Source organism: Aedes albopictus, chromosome 2 (genome assembly GCF_035046485.1).
Source record: "Aedes albopictus strain Foshan chromosome 2, AalbF5, whole genome shotgun sequence".
NCBI lineage: Eukaryota > Metazoa > Arthropoda > Insecta > Diptera > Culicidae > Aedes > Aedes albopictus.
Window position 1 is genome coordinate 32,761,945 of NC_085137.1, and position 26,992 is coordinate 32,788,936.

The window sequence follows — 26,992 nt, forward strand, 5'->3', positions numbered from 1 at the left end:
GCAGGCAGTACGACGTTTGCCGGGACAGAGTCTATATAAATAAAAAATGGAATGGTGTTCATATGTCACGAATAGGCTCGGGAACGGGCCAACGGATCTACACCATTCCTTCAGTGTTTCATTCGTGCAGGGCTCCGACGTGTTCGTACGAAAAAATAATTGGGAAAATCGACCGGGAACGAGAAAGTTTTAAATTCCATTTTTCGGGACATTTTTCTACAGAGCTGCATGCCAAAACACACAGAAGGCAGGCAGAACGACGTTTGCTGGGACAGCTAGTATTGTATAGATTTCGTTGAAAATGAAAGCAAGGGTACTATTCAGAACTCTTTTATTCTTTCAGTAATTTCTAGATAGGGATGATTTCTTAGATCAATTAATTCACGCACTGTAAGTCCTGAGTGTTTTTTAAATTTATTCTAAATCTTATTTTGTTTTTTTGACATTATCTCCGAAAATTTTAGATAAACTTGTATTAGAAACAATCTTTTACAAGTCTTGGAATTTACAAAAAAATAAAGATCTTGCATTGCAGTTAAACAATTTTCTATCTTTTTCCATAAATAGAAAACTGGTACAATTTCCTAAAACTTAGCAAAATAAAAAAAATAGATGTGTATTTTTTTCAGTAAAAAATATAAAAACTATTTCTCAGTGAACATTAGAAACATAGTAAAAAAATTAGCCCAATTGGAGCATTCGTTACAGAAAACGATATTTATGAAAATAGTTTTTAAACCGTCGGCTTTGTATAGAAAGGAGAAAAAAATTCTTCTCTATCGTAATTTATTTTTTTCGCGTTTTGGAATTCAGAGCATGATTCTACACTAAAAATAATCACCAGCATGCCGAGTTCAGCATTACTGTAAAATAATGTAATTGTGTTTAATCACGAAGGCCATCTTTATGTAGAAAACATGGTTTCATGTCGCTAAGAGCTTTTCTAAAAAAATCCCGAAGCGATTCTTAAACTACATACTTGATGTAACTATACTTGGTTTTCCTTTTATTTTAGAAGTTTTAGAAGCTAGCCAAAATTGCTTGAACCCATGGAAAAATCTTAACGAGTATTTGTATGTATGTTTGAATAAAAAGCAAAAAAAAACATAGATATTCTTGTAGATATAAATATAAGAGTGCGAGAAACAAAAAACCCTAGTAGTTTTTTTTTTCATTTGAAGAGGAATCTTCAAAGAAGTTTCTTGCCAAATTCACAAATAAATCATGGAAAGTTTTATCTTTTGTTGAATTCTAAAATTCTCATTTTCTCTAGGGAGCTCTGGAAAATCCTCAACGAATTGTGGAGGTATTCCTTAAGGAAGTGGTGGTATAATTTTGGAATTGGCGAAGGTTATTCACAGAAATTTGCACAACTTCACTTGAATGAGTCGATCCGCCTGAAATTGACATTTTTTTATAGAATTCAACTAGGGATCTTTTCCAGATCGGTCAATTTTGTCAAAACCCAGCAAAGGATTTGCTTAATAATTTCAACAAATATTATTGGAAATAAACTACTGCAGGTTACCCAACGTAATTTTTCGGAATAAATTCCTTTCTTTATTTACATCGTAAGTAGGGGTTTTATTCGAATTTTTATGTTTTATGACCAAATTTATCTTGTACCGACTTTTCGAACCCTCTAAGCAGAATACCCTCTTCGAATGAGTGTAATCAGTTTCGTCCCTTACATAGGGCGGAATTAAAAGGTACGAAACTGATTACACTCATTCGAAAACCAAATTTATGTTTTTTTTTTTGAAAACGCCACCTTGCATCCTAGCAACCGATAATTTCAAAACTATAGTAAACAGAATATTTTTTTAAAATACTCTTCAATATGGAAAGTTCTTCCGAAATTTTATAAAAATTAAATTGCTTGCGCTGTACCAATTTTTATTCTTCTAGCATGGACTTAAATATGAATATAATACCTTTTTATTTACTGAACAGTTTTTGTGTCAACTTAATATGAGCCGTGTTATCTCCATATATGAAGAAATAAACTTTGTTAAAAATAGAACAGCAATCGATTTCAAACCAAAAGCTTTGCATAGGAAGTCGAAAAATATTACGATCTACTGTATTTTTTTCTTTCACGTTTTCAACTTTTGGGTTTGATTCTACACTAAAAATGATCATTAGCTTACCGAGTTAAAAAATGCTGTAAACTAGTGTAATACTTGAAAAACTTCCTTGGATGAATTCCTGAAAGGATTTCTTGTAAATTTACAATTTCTGGGGAGACCTCTTGGTAAACATCTTTTGTGATCTGTGTTAGTCCGATCTGCGAAATTTGAACCAGCTGCTGTTATCTTAAAAATTCATCTTGAACACACAAAATCTTCTACCATTAGAATAGTCTGTAAATATCACAGTTTCTAAAGTACATTTTTTGAGCTAAAATGTTCTAATGTGCTCTTATAAAAAAACTAATTTTTTAATGTCCCTCTAATACACGATATCTTTGAATAAAATTAAAAAAAAAATAGTCATAAGGCGATTATTCCGAAAAACAATGAGAAAATTTCCTCCTCGTGCTTTGTCCTAATTTAAAAAAAATATAAGAGCTTTAGTAATGACAGTTGCATACGAAAACAATTTTTCATTTTTGGATAATTTATATAAAGTTTGAAAGAAATACAAAATATTTAATATCATAGATTCAGTTCTCTTTTGTTTTGTAGCTTTTTGCGGTTCTAGCATGAATCAAAAAAGTAGAATTATTCTTCTATTACTCACCTTTATCACAGAAGACTTAATACTTTGTAGTTGCGGTTGATTGTTGTTGTTATTGATAGTTTGCTGATACTGTTGCGATTGCTGTTGTTTCTGCTGCTGTTCGGCAATCAAACTGGGTGACTGTGGGTTCGAACTGGGTGGCGAGATTATCACTTTTTTACTAATGTCCATTAATACCGCTGCGGTTTCGAGATGTTCCTGCTGCAGCTGGGTCAGATTCTTGACCTGTATCAGCTGCTGCTGCTGGTGGTGGTGGTGTAGCTGCTGTTGCTGTTTTGGTAGTTGCTGAATTTGTTGCTGTTGAGGCACCTGCTGCTGGGGATGGTGCAGGTGTATCGTTTGATGAATTATCGACGGATGCTGCTGCTGCTGTTGCTGATTGGAGGACGAAGTGATTTTCATACTCTCAATCGGGATCACAGATACGGAATTCGCTTCCAGGTTTTGTAGATGCGTTTTACTAAGTACTGAGGTAACTGACTTTGCTGTATGATTGTTGTTGTTGCGTAACGCTTGGAGGGCGGCTATCGCATCCTGTTCGGCTGACGCTTTCGCAGCTAACGAGGCAGGTGAGGAGGCGATCAGGTGTTCCAGCTTCTCGGACGACTGCGAGAGGATTTCCTGCGGGTGGGAAAAGAAAAGGAGAAAGAAAGAAGTTTCCAAATTAGATTTCGGTTTGTTGATAGCTGCAAGATGTTTCGTAAAAAGCTGAGAAAGAACAAGTTTGTAAAGTTCACACCAGAGAGAGGGGATGATAATTCTTCAATCGAGTTATATCCTCTCCACATTATACCTAATGACTAAGCTAATTTCCTTTCCGAGCAAACGGACGGACGGTCCGACTTATCCGTATCATTGAGTTTAGAAATACGACGTCTCCTTTCATCAATCTCGTCAAAAATTCATTCGTATGGGGTTCTTTTTTATCTCCGTTTCCAGAAATGGTTTTTATCATTCAACTTTTCCCATTGGTGGTGTCCTGATCAGGAAGATGTATCAAGATAGTTACACAAATTTATTAATTTTGTTGCTCTGTTATGTAATAACCTGCATGGTTCGTGGTAACAGCATACAAGCCATTGGTTGCCACAAACTAGGTCTTGTTACCGACCGCATGGACGTATTAACAAAAAAAAAAAAAAAAAACTCAGCCTGCTTCAAATACGTGTATTCAATCGGGATCTCAGGCGCTGCAAGCTGCACAGTGTGCAGTGCACACTTGGCCACCAAAAGTATTTACTTCGTTATATCATAAACTCTGGTAGTTGAAATTTATTGATGGATAGATTGATGGATACACAATTCGATTTGTTCTGTATGCGCACCGCCCATGCAAACAAAACTGGTAAATTGGTGAGCTCGTTCCATGCTATTACATCCGTAATAAGTAACAGTTTTGTTATATCTTCCTAGTCGAGTCCCAACTTGACAAACGAACAGATCGACGAGTGGATAGATGGATCGTTGGATGGATGGATGGGCCTCACGGAGCACAACGATTCCTCATCCAATCGAAGCAAAACCCGAACCGGAGCAGCGAGGAAATGAAATAAACATTCAGTTTTGGTATCCGTCAGAACAGAAAGAGCCACGCCAAGAAGGAGAAGACCTCCGAAATCAGATTCTGAATTGCTCTCCATAACACACTCCTAAATCCATTCAACCATCTCACAATCATCATCATCATCATTATGGACGGACGGACGATGCTCGTCTGGTCGTCGTCGTCGTCGCAGTATAGAACGGAAAAAAGGATGAGGCAGAAAAGACAAGAGCAATGAAATAATCGAGTGCCATTCGTCTTTTAACCAGCTCACCCACACGCGCAGCTCCACACACAATGTGCCTCCCGGTATGTATGAGGCTGGGTGCGAACTCTGGAACAGAGAAGCTGACAAAAAAGCTGTCGAAAAATCGGCTCTGTCTCGACGGGGAACGGAGGGAAGTCGGTACATAATCGGTAATCGTTGAGGCGGATAATTCAATACCTCACCTTCCCCCCGTTGTTGGTTCATCGCCGTTGTCGTATCACTATTTCGAAGCCTACGACGTTTCCCAGCCCGAGCTCGAGTTAATCTGCATACCAACCCAGAATGAAAAAAAAGAGACATCCTGTTCTGCTGTCGGTTTTCGACAACACTATTCTGCTTTAGCTTTGCTTGTGTGGATGATTCCGAACCGGAACAGATTGAACATTGGACGGGATCGATTGGATTGGAGGAACGTTCTGCTGTGTGGTTCCTGCTTTCCCGGATGGAAGCAGATGTAAACTGGGTTAGAAGGGAATGTTAATGGGGTTTTCTGTCTTTATAACATAGGATTATTTCGATGATATTCTGTCTCATGGTTTGGTTTATGGATTTAGATTTACAGAAACAATACTTGGTGATGTTTTTCACTATGTGGCTAAGTGAGATGAGTTTATTTAGTTTTTTTAACAGCACTAGTTTTATCGCTGTTTAATTGTATGTCAAATTTACTTACTTTGATGACATTTTTCTAAGCAATATATAGCTTAGCTACAAATCTACAAAGTGTCAAGATTTGTCCAAAATTTCAATCAGAAAATCAGTCCGTAATTTTCATGTAATACTATGCCATAAACGTCTACCGCATTGTTTTAGTTGTCAATCAGTTGCTCTGTTATTACAAGGGCAGCTGCATTTACATAGAGAACCAACAGATGATGCTTGGGATTAGCCTCATCCTCAGTGTGCGAGTCTGTGTGGCGTCTCAATACTTCCTAATAAGGAATATCAGTGCCGACCGCGTCCGAATGCAGGTTAATTGAGGAAAGGAAAGAAAGTTATGACGTGAAACTCGTTAGGCCAGTAGTTGAGTTCAAGAATAGTGTAACACATCCGATTAACTTTGCCTGGCGTAAGGTGGGTTACCTTACTATGAATCTACTATGAATCCTTTAGGAATACCAGCCATTCTATATTGAATGCATCCAGGAATTCCAACGGCACATATCTGCAGTTTTCCTTCTCAAAGACAACTTTCCAGCCGTTTCCCAGATAAGTTCATTAAAGAATTTTTTGTAATTGCGTTGCATATTCCCCTACTTTTCACTCGCGGCAAGGGCAATATAACGGCCTACTTTTCTTCACTAAAACAAAAGTGCCGAAAAGTACTACTTTTCGGCACTCTTAAGAGTGCAGAAAAGTAATACTTTTCGGCACTTTTGCCAGCGCACACTTTTTCCCAACTACCACCACTTCCGTTGATGCAGCTGCTGCTTCTATATTCACTGAGCAGCTCGAGTCCGAATCAGGATGATTTAGATTCTGATTCGGACGGCAGATCAGGTGTAGAGGCTGTAACTAGAACTGCTTTCGCTCTTGCCTATGCTGCTGCATGACGACGACGCCCAGCCTACCATAGCCTACCTGATCGAACAAAAATACAACGCAGGCGTGCTTGGAGGCGCGCACGTGGTTTCTCTTGTTCTTTGTGTTACAAGAAGAGATTAAACTTACCGTTTTTTTTCTGCAATTACAAAAAACTTTGTATGCAACTCGTTGCAAAACTCGATTTTTTCAGCACTCGTCGTATTTATCCAACTCGGCAAGCCTCGTTGGATAAATGTACGACTCGTGCTGAAAAAATCATCATTTTGCAACTTGTTGCATAAATAACTATTGCTTGATTTATCTAGGGTTTTATCTAATTCTCGTCTATTTAGGCCTAACGCCTAACGGTCAATTTGGTATCAATTACAAATTTATAAATAAGCCTTCACAACATATAAAAAATATTGAAAAAGAACCACAAATACCTTAAAAAAGGAATAATTCTCCCTCGAATTCAGTTTCCGACTAGTCCATGTCTATTTCGGTCATAACCTGAATCCAATTCCCAGCACATCGTCTACGTGACACTATGTTACATAGGATGGTCAAAATTTATGATCTTACCGTAGGTGTTTATTCGAAATGTCGGTCATATTCTTCGCAATCCAAATCAAGTCCTGTGTTCAAAGTACGACTGAGCAGAAGAAAACTTTTAAATTGAGATGGATGAAGCTTCAGAATAACAACCATAACATATTTCAATTAATTTTTTGCCCACCAAATCATAATACGCCATCACGAAGCAATGAAGAAATCTTTCTCTGTTGTTGTTGTGAAATACAATGTTTCGTATGCTGAAATTCCATGCACACATTTGCTTGCATCCTACCTGGACAAAGGCAATTGTAAACAAAGATTTTACCAACGAGAAAAAGTGAAGGACTTTCTTGTACCAACTTTTCGAACCCGCTTCGAATGAGTGTAATCAGTTTTGTACCGGAATTAAAAGGTACAAAACTGATGACTCTCAATCGAAGATGATGGATTTAATTTATTTTACAGCTTTTGCTACATTTTGCTCTATTAAAATCCAACTTTGAAGGGCTTTTGTGGGGTCTGAATCCCAAGTTACATCTTTGAAAGTTAAATTTGAAAAAGATGTTGCAATATTGTACTACAATCGAATCTGAACACATCCTATGTTAAAATCTTGTTTTAACTATGTTTGGCAAAAACAAGTCACTGAAAAATCTTATCAACCTCATCACAAGTTAGGGTAACGTAAATTGAACGTTGATTGCACTAGGGGTTTGTATCATTGTCATGCTTCAACTCAAGATGATATGAAAAACATCAACAGCACATAGTTATAACCTTTGGGCTGATGTATGTTAAGAACACGTTAAGTTTACGTATTAAATACGTTGGTGTATAAGTTTATCAAGTCGCTGTCTCTTTTTACTCACTTGAACATTATTTATGAAAAATCATTTGCACTTGAAGCTTTCCAACTAATCCAACACTAATAGTTTATGCTTTGCGATTATTGATTGCCTGGACTTGATATTTCGTTGTCATTCAGGCTCCAAATTTGCGATTGCGGAAGTCGCTTTAGTCCTAATGAGTCGGCAGAGGAAAGTTACCATTGAACTTCACCTCAGTGTCAGGCCTTATATGTCATCTAAAAATCACTTTCGTGGCAGCTAAATCTTACTTATAAGCACTAATTTTAATTCCGCGATACATTAGAAATCAAAATATTTAGATTGGAGTCAGATACTGCACTACAACTTCGTTATTGTTATACTTATGTTCAAAACAGGTATGCAAAAACAACAATCACATCGTTGTATGCTATTTGGAAAAGGATGTTGCAAAAGCGTTACTATGATGTTATTTCAAGGTATTTCATTCGATTCAAGTAGTATTCGACAAACATGTTGTTGTGATGTACAATCGATGTTATTTAAATGTAATTCTAATATTCTGGATTCTTTCCTATCAGGACTGATAGATTACAGTGCCTTCTAAAAAGTTTCACGCTAATATTTGTATATATAGCTGTTTGTTCATGTACAGATTCCTAATCCAAAAAAAATATCGAGGGCAGTTCAAACATTCAATGAAGTGATTTAATTTCCTTATTCATATGTAAACACCGGGGCAAGTTGAAACGGGTGGGGCAAGATGAAACAGTGGGTTAACATAATGTTTTCTTATGACGATAAACAGTTCGATCACCATAACACATGGTTTTTGATTCAAACAATTTTTTAGCGAAGGATAAATTTACAAATTGTATTGAAATCTCTTTCAAAACTTCGTGTTTCATCTTGCCCCGGTGTACCTTATGTAACGAATACAAGGACATCTTTAGTACAATGATTAAAAATAGCATCCAAATCTTCTAGACGGTACTGTGTCAAGTAAACATGGTGCTTGTCTGAAAATTTGTTAAAAAATCTCACAAAACCAGAGAGATGACCAAAACGTCCCTTCTTGTTACCGATCTGATGGAAAGCGAATGAATGCATGAAAAGTAAATGTGCTTATTTCACCATAAATTTTGAATAGCACATGAAATTAAGTCATAGTGACCGAACATCGAGATGGTAAATTACAAATAAAATGTAAGGCTTGAACATTACTTTCAGCCATTACTAAAAAGCACATAGAGGTGTCACCATTATTTGCAGTGTTCATTTGATAAATCGTGATGTTTCTGCAAACAACAACCAAGTTCTTACGATGTTCTTGAGACCATATTTGATACTTAATGTTACGTTATAAGAATGTATTGAAAAACATCTTTTGTAACATCATGAAGATGTTTTATAAGCCGCCATTTTTCGCGCTTTTTCGGTGATATAAGTGTACGAAAATAAGTTTTCCATAGTTAGAACAAAACATAGACGTTTGTATGAAGCATGTATTATATACATTATTATAACAAGTTGTGTTACTTGGGATGTGAAGGTTGGTTCAATAAATGAATCTGGCGAAGTGAAAATTGAACGGTGATGTAGAACAATTCGGCTAGCTACTGCTTTGGTGCGATCGCCTTCGTCGTACGCAAAACGATAAAAAAATTCAACTCCTAAGTGGAGTGAAATTGACACGAGAAATTTAGCGTAATTATTCGATTTTCAGTGTTATAGGGGCTTGTTAGGGATATTCTACACTTTTGTCTGTCTTTCATCTGATGAGTTAGAATATCTGTAATGATAGGCTATTTTCCGCCTAATATGACGAAGTAGATAATTTCCATTAGAGCCTGTCCATAAGCTACGTAGACTCTAGGGGGGGATGGTGTGTCTGGCCAAAGTCTATGCTCATATAAATTTCGAACATTTTGTATGGACAATAGTCTACAAGGGGGGAGCGGGGGGTCTGAGATGGCCCAAAAAAGTCTACGTAGTTTATGGACAGCGCCTAGGAAATACTAGAAATGTCTCCACCATCCTTTTTATTCAAATTATTCTACCATAGCATTATCTAAGAGTAAAGACTGTCCAAAAAGCCGTTTTCCCTTCTTCCTTTCACAGCAATGCCAATCTATCCCAATAACACCTAGACGTAGGTAGTGGAACCAAGTGAACTGTTTTGGAGTAATCAACACACAATCTATCACCTTACGACTGGCATTTACGCACCAATGTGTGAACTCTCAGTAAAAAATAATCACATTGAACACAAAAGTGTAAATATCCCCTATCCATGGATCGCATCACCAACCAAAGGTGATTCCCATCCTACCAAACTAACTAGTACCTTTTCCGTAGCATTCAAAGAAGCAGAGTAGTACTCTTGGTCTTCAGTAGCAACATCCATTACGCTCTAGCATTGCTTTCACTTCTAATTGCCTGTAAGGACTTGGCCGGTGCCGTTATTGATCGAAAATGTACGAGCTGCAAAAATTGCACTTTGAGAATAAGTGAAGGATCAATCACGTATGTAGGAGCAATCATTGACATGTTCAGTCAGTATAAGCTAAGTACAGCATTCTCTAAGAGTAATTCCAGCAGTTACTTCGGAGCTAATCCGTAATTCTTCGAGATATTTCTAAAATTATTTTTAGAAGTTACATCAACATTTCCTTCATGATTTTAACCCTCCTAAGATGGGCTAAGTGCACCTTGATGGCGTAGTGCACGTTCAGCGAGCCTGCCTGGGGTCATATTGGCGCCAATATTCTACTAGGCTACACTTTCGTGTGGTCAACCGCACAATATAAAAATGGAAAATCTACAATGTTCTATAGGATTTTCATAATATAACGAAATATTAAAGAGAAACGTCTGGATATGCTAGCCAAAGAATTAGTGACAAAGGCCGCTTAGTCTGCGTCCAATGGGTGGAAGAGGAAAAACAATACAATTTTCTCTGGATTTGGCCACATGTGCGTGGCCTAAGTGAAAATTTAGCTAGTATCAAAATTCACATAACCAAATAAAAAAGCAGTCTGTGGCATAGATCGCCTAGGTCTTCGATTTAGCTCTCCAGTTGTTAAAATGGGGGTTCTACTCATAAGATAAAATAAAATTCCCCAAGTTTTCCAGGTTTTTCCAGGGAGGAAGTTTGAAAATTCAAAAATAATTCCAAATTTTAGTTAAATTTATATATTTTTCAAAAGCTATACAGAACTATCTTCAAAATAAGTAAAAGCTTTAAGGTAAAATGCCTAAGTTTACACCCTAGAAATCCCACCAAATACATGAATTCTTCCAAGTATCTTTTTCGCTAAACTCCTACGAAAATTAAACAAAGATCGGTAATGGAATACATCTACATTTTTCCTAGGATTCTTTTGGATTAGGGTAATTGTTCCCTTCGTTGTGGTAGTACCTAATGTTGCGGTAGATGCAATTGAGCACTTTTTCGACTGAAATGTTACCAAAGGGCATTTTTAATAGATGTATTATGCTTAAATTATGAGATTGCACCATTTGTACGCTTTAGATTTGCCCAAAAACCTATTCTAAAAAAATATTTTCCTTAAATTTTTTGCTGCTGTGTTCCTATTGTTGCAGTAGTGTTCCTGATGTTGCGGTATCCCATATGATTTCAATGGGATACCGCAACAATAGGAACCAAAATTAAATTTTACCTCCATAATAGGAACAGTGTGCCTATTGTTGTGGTATGCGAGTTTTGATCGAAAACAGAGAGAAACGATAGTTTTCATATTTTTCCAAGCAAATTTGGATAGAAAACTACCAACTAACGTTTTGCAATCCTTCATTAGATGGTACGATCATTGTTTTTAAAATGAATTTACCTTAATACCACAGCGATGGGCACACTTACCCTAATTGCAAAAAAATGAATTGACAGTTAAACTAAAAATTAAAAATAAGAAATGACATCCAAACACTCTAAGAATCAGGAAGAAAAAATATTCAGGAAGTTCAATCCATAATCCCACAGGTCACCTAACCTGGATGTCTGTTATCTGTGCTGGAGGTGTAGTAATCTTGAGATTAAGATGAAAATCCAATGGAAAATTGAAAATCACTATAGCATAATAACCATTTAAAAAAAAAACTGGTTACATTGATTGAATATTGAATACTTCCACAGAGATTTTTTTCGGTGTTCTTTTGAGAATTCTGAGAGTTCTTGAAATTTCTAGTGGAGTTTCTTTCAGAATTTCTGCAGGAGTTTTTCATGGGGTCTCTGCTGGGGTACCACCCGGGATTTTTTGGGGTTTTCAGAGGATTTCCAAGTTTCTCACTGGACTCCTACCGGATATCGTTCAGCATTTTATCCAAAGTTTATTACGAAAAAGTAATGAAGCACTATAAATGCACATTGAAATATAACATATTGTAGTGAAACCTTACAAATGCGTAATAAATTAGGACATCACAAATGGACAGACACAACACAAAACATATATTTAGCCCTGTTATCCAATGGATAGCAATTTCCGATGACAGGATGACGAGGTTTCAATAAATAATGGTCCATCAGTCAATCCTGTAATCGTATTTTCTCTGGCAAGTTGCCTTTTGTTCGCAGCATTAGGTGCTTTCATAGCTTGATTTGGTCTAGGAATTTCTAATCCTAAGGGGGCGTCCCGATTCGGGTTCCATCACTAGAGTTCTATAACTTGAAGTCTGTGCCAGGGAAAGTTTTACATCTAGTACTTAATCGCGGCCCGAAATGGCCTGAATGTTGGCAATCGAAATAGGATTGCGGGCCTCTATTTTGCCAGAGCCCTATAAATGTGCATTAATTCTAGGGGAATATTTACAAGTTAAAATAGCACATTTAACACAAAAATAAAACTTGTAATAAGTTTCTTCATGAATTTCTGTTATACGTAGATGCTATCGACTGCTTCGAATTAACAGACTGAAAGCCGAAAAATCCCCTGTGAATTTCTGTAATTGGTTTCCGGGATAGCTTTCCAACAGTTTTTCTCAGAATTTTTGCGAGGTTCTTGCAGAAGTTCTTCCAGGAATTTCTTCTAGAGATTTTCCGATGTTTTTCTTTGACATCCATGTGGGATTTCGCCGGAATTTCCTCCCAGGATTTCTCTTAGGGTTACTCCTCGAATTTCGCTAATATTTTCTGCCGGGATTGCTTGAGATTTTTTTTTCCTAGATGTCCCTGTTTTTCTCTAAATTTCTTTCAAACTACCTCTCGAGTTTTTCTTATTAATTTTTGAGGGGTTTCTCGCTAAATTTCACCTGGATTATTTCTTACAAGGAATTTTGTAAGTTATCACAGGAGATATTCCGAGAAAAACTCCTGAAAAAACTCCTGGAGCAATTATTCCAGAAAGTGAGATAATAATTCCGATAAAATCGGCAAAAAATCTCATGTGGATCACTGCAAGAAGTGCGGTGAACAACTACGAGGAAAAGCCTGGAAAAAGCTCTGAAAGAAATCACGGGGAGAACTCTATGAGGGATAGCTTCTGCAGAAATCCCTAAAGGCACTTAAAAACTTAGGAGAAAGTCCAGGATAAATTTAAAGAATCTACGAGAGATATCCCAGGTCCAACGCCGGAAAGAATCTTCTGAGACAAGTACCGAGAGAAACTCCGAGAGAAATCACAGATGAAACTTAAGAAAACATTCCGCAAGAACCTTCAGGAAATATTCTAGCTGAAACACCTATAGAATCCAAATACAAAGCGAAGCTTTGAAGATAACTCACGGAGATTTCTTGAAAATATTACAGGAGAAACTTCTAAAGAAATCCACGCAGGAGCTCCTGTAGAAAATTTGTGAAAAACTCGCTAAGAAATCCTTGCAGGAGTAGAAATCCCACAAATAACTCTGGAAAAATCCCGGAAAAATCTACTGGAGGAGTCGAATGAAAAACACTGGAAAGAATCGCGAAAAATCTTATTATTCCGAGAGAAACTTTAGGAGAATCTCTGCGATATATCTTGAGAGATTCTTGTGTAGATCATGAAAGAAATCTCGCGATTTTTTTGGGCAAACGCAGAAGGTACTTCGAGAAAATGCTACAAGGGACTCCGATAGCAATACTGAAAAAAATCTGTACAAGAAATTCTGGAAAAATCCCTCATGAAAAACTCCAGTAAAAATCGGTAGAATCTCAGAATTCTCGGAAGATTTTCAAGGAAAAAAATGTTCGGAATTTTGGAAAATGCCGGTAGGAATCCGGAAAAATTTCCGGAAGGAATTCAAAAAAGAATACCAAGAACAATGACATGGAAAAATGCGAACGTAATCGTGTTATAAATCTTAGGAGGTATTCAACGTGGTATTTCTAAAATAGTTTCAGAAAGAAACCCTGACAGATATTTTGGAAAAAGAAATTGTAACGATATTTCTACTTGATTTCAACTACCACATTCGTACCAAGAATGTAGTAAACTCGGTGGACTTTACTTAAGCTTAGATCTACTAGTACTTGTTCACGTATTATTTTTAATCGTGTAAAATTTTCCTGAGTATACAAAATATTCCCTGAGTATTCCAGGTTTTCCCCTGATAAATTCCCTGATGATTCCCGGTTCAAAGGGTTTTTCCAGGTAGTAGACACACTGTAAAAGGATAGATATGTATTGGTGAGCTCGTTCCATGTATGTTTAATAAATTACAGTGTGTGATAAAAGTAATGTGTTCGATTTCCGCTCGGTCCAGGATCTTTTCCTTATGAAAAGTTCTTTGACTTCCTTGGGCATAGAGTATTCTCGTGCCTGCTACATGACATACAATTGTGAAATAATAATTTACAGATTAAGCTCTCAGTGAAAAACTGTGAAAGTGCTCATATAATACTAACTGAGAAGCTTATTTCGTCCTAGTTGGGACCTAACGCCTAATCAAAAAACAAAAGATGATGTGTTCTGTGAACATTTAGTTGAAAAAGCAGGCCATCATTTATACAAATTATAACCAATGTATTCATCGACAAAGTATCACCATGATGTTGCCACAATGTATTTCTTCAGTAACATAGCCTGGCCCCTCCTTCGCGGTATCTCCGACCAGCAACAACTACTGCCCTTGATTTAATGCTTTCCGGTTAAAAACGTTAAAAACACCGATACATATGTGCATCCCAAACCTCCAACCGTTGATAATTCATCACGAACGTCGAACATTAAATCCCTTCCCGATGGGAAAAATACGACTAAGACGTCGCGTCGGCCAGACCAGCACAACCAGAGCGCAAGAAACAACCTCTGGAAGTTCTCCCACACTCTGACCCATAAATGTGCGGTGCGGGTATCCATCGCATCACCGCCATCAATCCATTCCACCGCCGAAAAAGGTGAAACGACTACGGCGACGGCGACGTCGAACTAAGAAAATCAAATCACCACAAAGCATTTTTTATGAGATTTGCTGTGATACCTACCTACACCCTCGTTTCAATTTTTTTTCTCCTGCTCTTCATTTGACTTCAATTTGAGGAGCAGTTTATTCCGCGCGGCTTCATCAGAATACCGGTCGTCGCCGGCACCACCTAGCCACAAGAATACCTACAGGAACCACGAAGCGCAACAACATCCATCCATATCGACGTCGAAAGAGATGATAATGATGATAATACGCAGAAGGATCGCTTCGACGTTCGGCGGACGACGAAGACGTTCTGGGTTGGTGGGTTGTGTTGGGATGGGGCACCGGAGTTGAGTCGTTCACGTATAGGAAATGGAAACAGATTATGGAACAACAACCCGGAGAGTTATTAATGCCACCCCGGCTTGCCTGCCTGCCTACCTTGTGCCCACGAACAGGGAATTCGTGGAAGATGGGAAAATGATAAAAATATTATGACGAATTGCGGTCATCAAATGTATCGTCGTCGTCGTTTTCGTCTCGTTGATTCGGTGGGTCGAGGTTCCGGAGAGGGATTTTGTGTGGAATTTGAGGTATTATCTTTGATTGTGGTTTGGGATGTCTATGGTGGTGGACCATGAGCCGGAGTGATTACCTTGGTCCGAGAAGGGGAGAGCAGGGAAATCGAATTAATCATTCGTTGATGTATGGACTACGGAGTGATGACATTGAACTGGAAATCGTTAAATAATTCTAGATTGAGTTTAAATAAGGGCGAAAGTAACATGAGAGAGTTCTCTTCATCGACTCTCTCTTCTACAAATTAAAGTGACAAGATGCAAGTATGGTTGCACTTTTTGGTCATAAATCGCTAGGTTGCGATGCAATCTAGCGTCTAAGTGTAAAAAAGTTCGATAAAATTTGCATTTAGTCACTTTAATTTGTAGAAGAGAGAGTCGATGAAGAGAACTCTCTCATGTTACTTTCGCCCTTATTTAAACTCAATCTAGAATTGTTGATACTGTTTTGAGTTAACTTAGTAACTGAGTTGAATGTATCAAATCTTTCGGTCAACCTTTGGTCATTATTCTCCTTGTGTAACGTAACATCTTTACCAGGACAGAGCCTGCTCCTCAGCAGTGTAATATGAGCGTTTGAACAGGCGTTAACCAGAATTCTTTGCCAATTTATCATTTTGGATTCGTATAACGTATAGCAGGAAGATAAGGATATTTTTATTACGAAAAGTTCCAGGGTCGACTGGAGATCGAACCAAGAGATTCTTGTTGAATGCCCACGACAGCCGATGTTTACTCTTTAATGAGAAACACACCAAGTCTCAACTACCAATAATACGTCTATGATTACTTCAAAATTTAACAGAAAAGTTCTAATTTGCATTAAATATGTTGTTTCAATTACGGATTCGATGAATTATAATTATGGGATGAAAAATAGATATTCGAAATGTAAAACCCCGGTCACCAGGATTGCAATTTCAAAATAAATTGCCGCTATGGAGCTTTGTGCACCAATGAGCTTAATACTATAATGCAACAATTCAAATTGTTAGAGCCCACTGCATAACTCATTTTTATTGCCTAATTTTTACTCATTTAAAGCTAAGTCCACCCTTTCAGTTACATAGGCACTACGCTAAGTTACACTTTAACGACTCCATAATTCACATAATAAATCACATTTTACATTGTTTCACGTCATACCTTCATTAGTGAAGCACTCGCCCATTGTAGTCCAAAAGCGATCCGATTCGATATGGCAAAAATTTTCCCAATTAAAACCGTCCAGTTCGCGCACACACACACACACACAGCTCGGGCCTAACAAGCTTGCATGTTTCCGATTAAAGGGAATAAAAACGGGCGTTAGCATTTTATTTAATATTTTACTATCACTCCAATAAAATAAACACAAACGAACTGGAAGCGCCGCCGTCTCCGTCTCCACCGCTTCGGTTTTAGAGTACGATGCGCGCTTCTGCGTCGATGCAAGTATAAAATTCTGCACATAAAACAAAATTATGGCCACCAACAACAGGCTGCCCATTGCTTGAAGCCGTCGTCCGTCCCCGCCAAGAGATTGCAATAAAAACAAGCGCAAATCAATCCTCGCTCGAATGGCTGCCCGACCGACGACCGACGACTGTTTGCAAAATCTATTTAAAATCATTAGGCGAAAAAGCCCCGTTCTTTGTTTCGATCTTCGATGTACGTACATACTGGAGATGTTGTCCCGGAGTGCGCAAAAACATCGAAGCGAAAAGTCTAATCTGGCGAGACTGGAACTCGAGGGGAAAATGCGACAACTACGGTCGACTGGGAGCCGTGTCGCACTGTGGACCCAACTATGATGGAAAATGGACAGATTAAGACAGATAAATTGCGAAAAAAAAACTACGAATCCTCACTGCAAGGGAGTTGTGTCATACAGAACTGGGAATTAGAAATTTCTAACATTAGTTACAAGTTTTATTTCCGTGTTCCCCAAGTTAAATTAACATTTATAGTGCTCTGGCGTAATAGAGCATCATGAGATCTCATTAGTCTCATTTTAATGGCCTACATTCAGGTCATTTCGGGTAACAGGGACAATAAAGTTTACATATCTCATATCAAAACCCGATTCAGGATGCCTCTTAGAAATAGAAGCTCCCAGACAAACTGAAGTTATGAACATGGCTATGAAAGCAACTAACGCTGCGAAAAAATGGGCCTGCCAGAGAAAATACGGTTGCAGGATTGACTGATGTACCAATAACATTTATGAAGTCTCGTCTTCCTGGATTCAGAAATTGTTATCAACTAAGGTAACTGGGCGAAATTCATGTTAAGTGTGTTATAACTTGAAACGAGCTCACCAATTAATTCTTAAGAGTATTCCTGACCGTTTCATTGCAGAAATGTTCTTGCCATTTGACAATGGCGCTAATGGTGCGAAAATGATTTACAATACATATTTTACATAGAATGCATACCACATTTCACTTGAAATCTACCTACAAAGTATTCATCAAAAATCTCATTGTGTCAAGAAATTCAAGGTCAATCAATCAAGATGCTTTACGTATTGCGTACTGAAATGTTTAGCATTAAAAACTAAATTTTGTATAACCTTATAACAATAACAAGACCAAGAATCTTCAAATAAGTCCATTGCGTGATATTCCGGTGGAAAGCCTAAATTTCATTTGAGATATTCCATTACTAAAACGCAAGAAGAAAATTAATATACTGTAGCAAGTTCACCTAGGAAAAGGTTGCGTAAATATTGTTTATGCCTTGGGTAATGTCCGTGCTTTTTTTTTTATTCTTCATCACTTAACCTAATTTACAGCTCTATTGTCCACTGAGGCACTACGTGAGCAATTTCAATTGACAGCTGCACTTACATTTTGTACAGCGCCTAGATTCTATTCTACTTTATCGAACTGGTTGCCTTTCTGCTGCTTTCACTTTTTCTATTTTATACATAGTAGAATGATGAGCACAAGGAGGATGATGGATGGCCGTTGTTCCTTTCGAGTCCGATTGGGGGTCCATTATGAGTAGCAGTTCGCCGATGTCCAGGTATCCGGGTCCGTTTGAGCCATGGGGCTCAGAAGTGGGTCAGTGTCAGTTGCTCTCGGGGGAAAAGCAACTGACGAAAAATTGCAAGTGCCGGGGCTGGGAATCAAACCCATGACCATCCCCCAATGTCCGTGCTTAGACGGGAGGAAGTCTCCACAGCGGAAAAACAACAATTGATAGATTCTAAAAAAGCAGTATAAAGATTTGCCAAAAGAGAAAAACTTGGATTTAAAACTTCGTGCTCCATGCTTTCCATGAGTTTGTGGTACACATTAGACTGCCCCGGAAAGTATGGTCCGACGACTTTCAAGTAGATGCTGTTCAGTCAGTTGTCTGGGCCTGATCGATGGTTCTTTTTTTGGCTACGTTTTGGCTGTTATTTACTTATTATTGAATCGAAGATTCTAACATTCTTTGCCACGATAAACATTGGAATTCAAAATGCGTTTTTGAGCATTCTCGCTCAGTGTAAGTTAGAAGGACACTACATACTATTCTATATCACTCGGAGCGTTTAGTAAGGTATGGCCATTATCCACGCATCCTTTGTCCCCTGTAGCTTCAACAATTACTTTGAGGTTTACAAATGCTCTGACTTGAACTCAAGGTATTTCAAAGAATCATCTTTACGGTAAACGCAACGTGGTAAGCCTGGACGCTTTACGCCTGAATTATATTCTCAATATTGACATACTGTAGGCATAAATATTCTGCCTACAAAGTGCTATCCCAGATCATCTTCCGTCGTCTGTCACCTAAAACGAATGAGTTCGTGGGGAGTTATCAGGCTGGCTTCATCGACGGCCGGTCGACAACGGACCAGATCTTTACCGTACGGCAAATCCTCCAGAAATGCCGTGAATACCAGGTCCCAACGCATCACCTGTTCATCGACTTCAAAGCGGCATACGACAGTATCGACCGCGCAGAGCTATGGAGAATCATGGACGAAAACGGCTTTCCTGGGAAGCTGGCTAGACTGATTAAAGCAACGATGAACGGTGTGTAAAACTGGGTAAGGGTTTCGGGTGAACTATACAGTTCATTCGAATCTCGCCGGGGACTGCGACAAGGTGACGGACTCTCATGCCTACTCTTCAACATCGCTCTGGAAGGTGTGATGCGACGAGCCGGGCTCAACAGCCGGGGAACGATTTTCACAAAATCCGGTCAATTTGTGTGCTTTGCGGACGACATGGACATTATTGCCAGAACATTTGGAACGGTGGCAGAGCTGTACACCCGCCTGAAACGCGAAGCAGCAAAGGTCGGACTGGTGGTGACTACCTCAAAAACAAAGTACATGCTGGTAGGCGGAACCGAACACGACCGGATCCGTCTGGGTAGAAATGTTACGATAGACGGGGATACTTTCGAGGTGGTGGAGGAACTCGTCTATCTCGGATCCTTACTGACGGCTGACAACAACGTGAGTCGTGAAATTCGGAGGCGCATCATCAGCGGAAGTCGGACCTACTACGGGCTCCAGAAGAAACTGCGGTCGAAAAAGATTCACGCACGCACCAAATGCACCATGTACAAAACGCTAATAAGACCGGTGATCATCTACGGGCACGAGACATGGACCATGCTCGAGGAAGACCTCCAAGCACTCGGAGTCTTCGAGCGACGTGTGCTAAGAACGATCTTCGGCGGTGTGCAAGAGAACGGTGTGTGGCGGAGAAGGATGAACTACGAGCTCGCTGCACTTTACGGCGAACCCAGCATCCAGAAGGTGGCCAAAGCCGGAAGGATACGGTGGGCAGTCCATGTTGCAAGAATGCCGGACAACAACCCTGCAAAGCTGGTGTTTGCAACTGATCCGGTTGGCACAAGAAGGCGTGGAGCGCAGAGAGCACGATGGGCGGACCAGGTGGAGCGTGACTTGGCGAGCATTGGGCGCGACCGAGGATGGAGAGCGGCAGCCACAAACCGAGTATTGTGGCGTACTTTTGTTGATTATGTCTTGTCTTAAATGTGATGTTGAACAAATGAATGTATGTATAAATGTAGGCATAAATATTGAGAAGAAACGTAATTGAACTAAATTTTACCCAATTGCTTGCCACTTACTAAGTGGTAGTTTAATAGTCATGGTGGCTCCGTTGAGGATCACGTTAGGAATTCATCGTACATTTTGCCAGGAACTCAAAGATTATTCATCCAGGCATTTCCATGGAACCACACCATTATAGATCGGACAAAGATTCTTAGGATAGTTCTAGCAAGAATCTTATCATAGATCGATCTAAAATCTCGGAAAAATGGTAAAATACAGGGGATGGCCAAAATGTTCAGGATAGGCAACTTTTTTTTCTCCAACAAAAAAAATTCAACATGCTGTAACTCCTCAAAGAGTGCATCAAAAAGTCTCAAATTTTGACTGTTTGTCAACCTATTATATATGCATCTTTGATACAAAATTGGGCTCGATTGAATAATTTGTGAAGTAAGAACCGTTCCACACTGTTTCCAAAGGCCCAGTTTCGTGATCGAAATTGTTTTGGGCATGAAAAATTGATTTTAGAGGTTTGGTGTCTTCGAAGCAGTTGTTTGGTATATCAGAGCCCTTCTTTTGGAAGTATCACTAATGTGATTAATCCACCTAAAAGTGAGATGGGAATTCGATGTTTTTCATAAGTGAAGATAGCGTGTTTATGTCTTCAGCAAAGTTGTAGAAAATGTCATTATGAGAAAACTTGCCGAACAAACTTTTGCTCTATCTGCTCAATTTCTAGAGATATGGCTCATTATTTGTGAATGGCCCCTTTAAATCAGTTTTTTGTTGTAACTTTTTCCAGACATTTTTGGGAATTTTCAAATGTTCTACAAAGTTATTTAATATGACAAAATACGTATTTCTACTGAAGACGGCAACATTGTATCTATGATAGTTTTTGAGATATTTACTAATTTATTTTGAAAAGTAGCCTTTTTTACGGTTTTGTGACATTTACAGAAGTAAAATGGGGCAAGATTTTTCAATTGAATATGAAAGAAGTTTATAATGGGTGTAAATTTTGTTTCAACTCAGGCTGGACACTTGCTTCCTTGACAGTAAAATTGAGGTATGAAATATTTTAGTTCGTAACTGAAATTTTCAAAAAACTCAAAAAGTATTGAAGATAAGACATTGTCGTCTTTAAAGAATATATGCATTTTATCATATATATGATAAGTTTGTAGAACATTTGAAAATTCCTAAAAATGTCTGAAAAAAATTACAATGAAAAAACTGATATTTAGGGGTCGTTAACAGAAAATGACCCATATCTTTCAAAACGGAGCAGATAGGACAAAAGTTTGTTGCAAGAAGTTGTTTGATAGACAAGAATCCTTCATTTGAAAGTATTACTTTTGTGATCAATTCACCTAGCAGTGAGGTGAAAATTCAGGGTTTACCATATGTGAATATAGTATACTGATGTCTTCAGGAAAGTTTTAGGAAATATCATTATAAGAAAACTTGCCGAACGCGTTCGGGTAAACCACTATTATTGAGACAACTAATTTTTGAACTGTCATATCTCGGAAACCAGTGAACCGAATTGAATGAATTTTTTAACGTTCATCAATAATATATTGATACTCAATACGACGTTATAAAATGTAATATTTTCTCACGGCGAATTAAGCTACACCGGGTTGAATGTTTTACCCATATAGAGAAAAATAAGTCAAATTTACAATCAATTTACCACACAAAAATTACTAAATGTATTCTTCCTTCAATCTAAATTGGCTCTAATAAATCTGGTTAGAGATATCTTGAGAACAGAAGTGGAAAATCTTTGGATATCAACACTAAAATTGATTGACATTGATGTAAAATAATTACATTTTTTTTCGGAAAAATCTTAAAAATGTCAATCTATGATAACTTTTTTCAACGTTCAAAAAGTACCTATGTTTTAATAGTTTGTGAAGCATTTACATAGTGTTAGTGTACGTTCAAAATTTCATCCAATTCGGTTCGCTGGTTTCCAAGATATGACAGCTCAAAAATGAGTTGTCTAAAAAATAGTGTTTTACCCGAACGGTTCTAACTTTGCGAAACATTAATCAATCAAGCCCAAATTTGTACCAATGATGCACATATAATAGGTATAGCATGTTGAACTTTTTTGTGAGAGAAAAAAAAAGTTGCCTATCCCAAACATTTTGCCCACCCCCTGTAAAAGAAACTATCAACTATCAAAAAGATTATAAAAATCACTAAACATTTGCTGAAGGGACTCGTCAGAAATCTACCGAAATCACAGGACACATTTTCAGCAACATAACAAGAATTATCTAGGAAAATATTCTCAGCATTTCCGTGAGCTATGTATTTGCTCTCTAAGAAAAAAGAAGTGATCTGATCGAAATTGCCGAACTTTTTTGCCGTTTCAACTCTGGCGCCAAAAATACTGAACCGATTTCAATGAAAATTTTTATGTACATAAACTATGTATGTAGAAGTAATTTGTCAAAATTTTATTCAATTTGAGCATACTATTAAAAAGTTATAGCCATATATGTCGCACTATGTCACAATAAGCAGATGTGGTTTTTGATATAGTGAAATTCCAACTGCTCTTACTTTGAAAGTACTCAACAAAAATGGCTGAAATTTTCACTGTAAACAGTTAACACAACAATTTTACAATGTTAAAGTTTTATAAAAATCGCGACAGTGTTGCCAGTTCTACAGTCAAAATAGTGCACGCGGAACTAAAAATGGTCAAAAAGTACCTAAAATTTACCTTGAAGCGATTTGAGCTTTGGATATTTACTAGAAAAAGTACTGAACCGATTTCGATCAAATTTTCACCACTTAATTGATACTATGTCAAGAATATCGAGTGAAATTTTCAAACGTTTTGATGAGGTAACAAAAAAGTTATAGCCTAAGCAATTTTTTGAAATGGGTGCCCAAATTTTCTAAAATCTCACTTTATGATATCGACAATATCTACGCCAATACTCAACCGATTTTAATGAAAATTTGATGGTATTAGCTACACATAATATACTATTCATGGTAAAAAAATAAGCTATTTTGGCGAACGCAATCAAAAGTTATGCTATATTTTCTGTGTGCCAATTTCATCGTGGACACCCAGGCTTTTTTTTCGTCTAATTGTAACTGTTCTGTTATTGAATTGGTGCTACATGACTAACCTGGTTTGTTATAACTTCCAATGGGCTAACGGGCAATGGTCTGTTTGAAGTTATAGCAAACATAAGACCAAAAACGACCAAATTAGTTTCCCCCTGAAAAAGACGCCAACCCCGTGTCGAAACGTTGGGCAAAAGTAATAACCATCGTTCGTTAATTCAAGATTGCATAGTCATTTTAATGATAGTAGAAACGATACAGTCGAGCCTTCAGTAGAATACAAAAGTTTTGTGTTCAAGATCTTGACCCAAAATTGCTCCATTGTGACCCACTATCCACAATCCCATCTACACAGTGCTGTTTATTGATGTCCAATAATAAACGTGCACTATTCAGACAATTTCCAATTCCAGGTCTGTCTTCGTTACTGTTTGAAAGCTGACTCAATTATATGCCACATTCCCATACACCAGCAGTAAGATAGCAATTCCCAATCGGCCGAACAAACGAACGGTGCACGGAAACCTATACCCCCTCAAGTTTCGCAATATTAATGAAAACATATTTATTGGCAATCATATTTGCATTAATTAAATGCTTAATTGCCGCACCGTTCGTTGTAATCGCTGTCGTCACCGTCGTCGTCGTCATCGAGGAAGAAAAGATCTCACGCTGGGAAGTACACGATCGACGACGATGACGACGACGACAACGACCACGGGATCCTACTGTTTTCTCGATCCAGTTGAGACTGGAGCACTGCGCTGATGACTAAGGCTCGATCACATCTCTAGCTTTAGCTGTTGGTACACCCACACGCGTATTAGATTTGAGCAACGAGCGGTCGGATCTATTGCGGGGCAGTCAAGCAACTTCCCGTGTACTTAACCGTTGGTTGCTTAACTAGGGCTTTGACGGCGGAGGTCGATCACGCACCTCTCCTCATAGAGAGTGCTATTAATAATCGCGGTGCGCGTTCGTTATAGAAAGGAAGGTTGACGATTACCAGGTGTGGGCGTAAGCCGTGATCGGCAGGCAAGCGAGATGAATGATTCTGGTTGTGGTAGGTGATCAATATGTAGCGTAATCACAGACTCTAATTGAAACGGATAACACGGAGTATAGGGAAATCACCTCTGCTGACTGGACTGGACCGGACTGGAGCTGATTTGCATACCTATACGCTAATGGGCAAATGGAGTCAGTGAGGTGTGAGAAACTTGAGAGATTGCTCTCGTCGGGAGGGCTACATATAGTTCTGGCTGATGTGGGATGAGTAATTTCTTGGAAATAGGTTTACGTAAATGCGACGATAGATAACGTCAGTGTTGTCGCGCTGATAGAAGCGGATGTAAGGTTGATCATTGATTCGAAATAGCGGTTGCGATTGATATTGCTGTTTGAAATGATTTACTTTTGCAGGTGAAGTAGAAGAGAAACTTGTTGCGTTGGGTAATGGGTATTTCTAAAATATGTAAGATGATTAAACGTATTGCTACTGTAAGAGCCTACTGAATGTTATAATTGTGGATTGCGGCAGCGATTTCCACTTGTGCGTCATCGTCGATTAGGCAGTTAGAGTGTGCTACCCTAATCGATCGTTACACTACCACTGCGCTGAGGAAAGGAAGAGGAATGCTGAGATAGTCTCAAATGATATCCGTTGATCGATCATCGATTAACAATCCAAACAATTTTCTTTTGGAAATCTTAAGTTGAAATTTGGTATGTAATATAAATCGAGAGCAAATTTGAGTTCAGATTTGAATTCAGCAACAAACAGTTCTTGAGAGACACATGACTTGATCATTGGGATAAACTTGGAACTGATTGTTGATTCAACAGCTACAGCTATAACATGACTATGATATTGGAATAATGACCATTATAATCAGTATTTGGTTCCTATTGTAAAAGCTTGCTTTGGAAACCTAACGGTCAAGAGAAAGTGAAGAAATATGACTGTGACAGTACTAGGTGGACTAGGAGACTTCCCCTGTATTTTCACAGGCATCAAGGGACGCAACTTTTGTGGGTTGAAGAAGCGATATACACAGCTAAGTGTATATCTATCGTGTAACTATGCAACCATGCAAATTGTGTTGCATAATTTTCGGAGTAATCAACACACAATCTACCACCTTACTCCTGACATCCATGCACCACCGTGAACCCTTCTGCCACACAACCACTTCTCAAAAACATGTCTTCCCATTTCCCTCTTTAATCTGAAATCTGACGTAGCAGACGTCATTCTCGCTAAACATAGAAGATCACTAAAATTCACACACTGAAGATGTCCATTAGTGAGAAGCAACGATCTTATTCACTCCCTGTATGAGAGTAGCAGTTTGGTGATTGCAGAATAGCATCTACGGCTGCCAATCAAGCTAGAGCTGAATCAATTCAATGTACCAACCAAAATTCTCTAAATGTCTTATTGATTGATCTACAATTTAGTAATAAAGTAGTTAGTTATCGCTGAGTGCAAAGCATCATTAGCATGAATGTTATCGCAAATTTTATGAAAAGTTTCATTTAATCATGTTACATTTCAGAACATTTTAACTGACATCCTCAAATTTCTTATATTCCTTCACGAAATATGTGAGGAGAATCTTAGCAATATTGTCGAATGAATATAATGATAAAATGTCTAAGATATTCATGGAGAGATTTTTTTCGACAATTACCAATGGATTTTTTTCCACATATTTAGATAAGATCATTCAGAAAAATGTCTACGGAGGAAATTTTAGGTCTTTCTGAGAAATTTTCTACACTATTTATAAAAATACTTCTGGCGAAAGATGTTGAATAATTTATAGTTAATTCTTGACGTTTTTTAAAGAATTGAAGAAGGATCACAGTTCCATTTAAGATTTTTTTTTTGTGGTGCTTGACATTCTTGATGCCTTTAATTGTTCAACAGCTTAACAATTAAAGCCATATTTTTTCTTCAATTTCTAAAGATATTGCTCGCGAAATTTAAAAGAAATATTAGTTTTTTTTCTAAAAAAACTATCTAAAAAATCGTATTTCTGATTTTAAATTGGTATTCTAATTTTAAATGGGCTTCTTAATCGTTACATAGATGGCTCTTTCAAAACTTTCTCTCGGAATCCTCAAAAGGATTCTTTCCAGAATATTTCAAGGATTTCCTCTTGGATTTTTTCTACAAAGATTCTTTCCGAAACTCTTCCACAGATTTCGTCCAGGGGTCCTTTCAGGCATGTTTTCCATAGCTCTTCTGCGATTGCCTTCCGGACCTCATTCCAGAATATCTTCCCAGGTTTCTTCTCTTTCTCGGATTCTTCTCGGAATTACTTACAGATTTCTACCCGAAATCCTAAGGATTCTTTCCGGAAATGGCTCCAAGAGTGTTTTCCGAAATTCTTCCAGAGAATGCTTTCGGAACGCTTCCAGGAATTCTTTTCTAAATTATTTGAAGGAATTTCTTCCGGAAACCTTTCTGAAATTTGTCTCGGAAATTTC

At 38.0% G+C, this 26,992-nt stretch overlaps 1 protein-coding gene across 5 annotated transcripts in view; it reads right to left on the reverse strand.

Annotated features, from left to right (window-relative positions):
- The window catches only part of LOC109621731 (ras-interacting protein RIP3), a 1,021,901-nt gene that overhangs the window by 15,433 nt on the left and 979,476 nt on the right, over positions 1–26,992 (reverse strand). For all 5 annotated transcript variants that reach the window (XM_062849449.1, XM_062849448.1, XM_062849447.1 and 2 more), the window contains one exon: positions 2,743–3,363. In XM_062849449.1, coding sequence (XP_062705433.1) covers positions 2,743–3,363 — 621 coding nt within the window. The remainder of the gene's footprint in view (positions 1–2,742; positions 3,364–26,992) is intronic.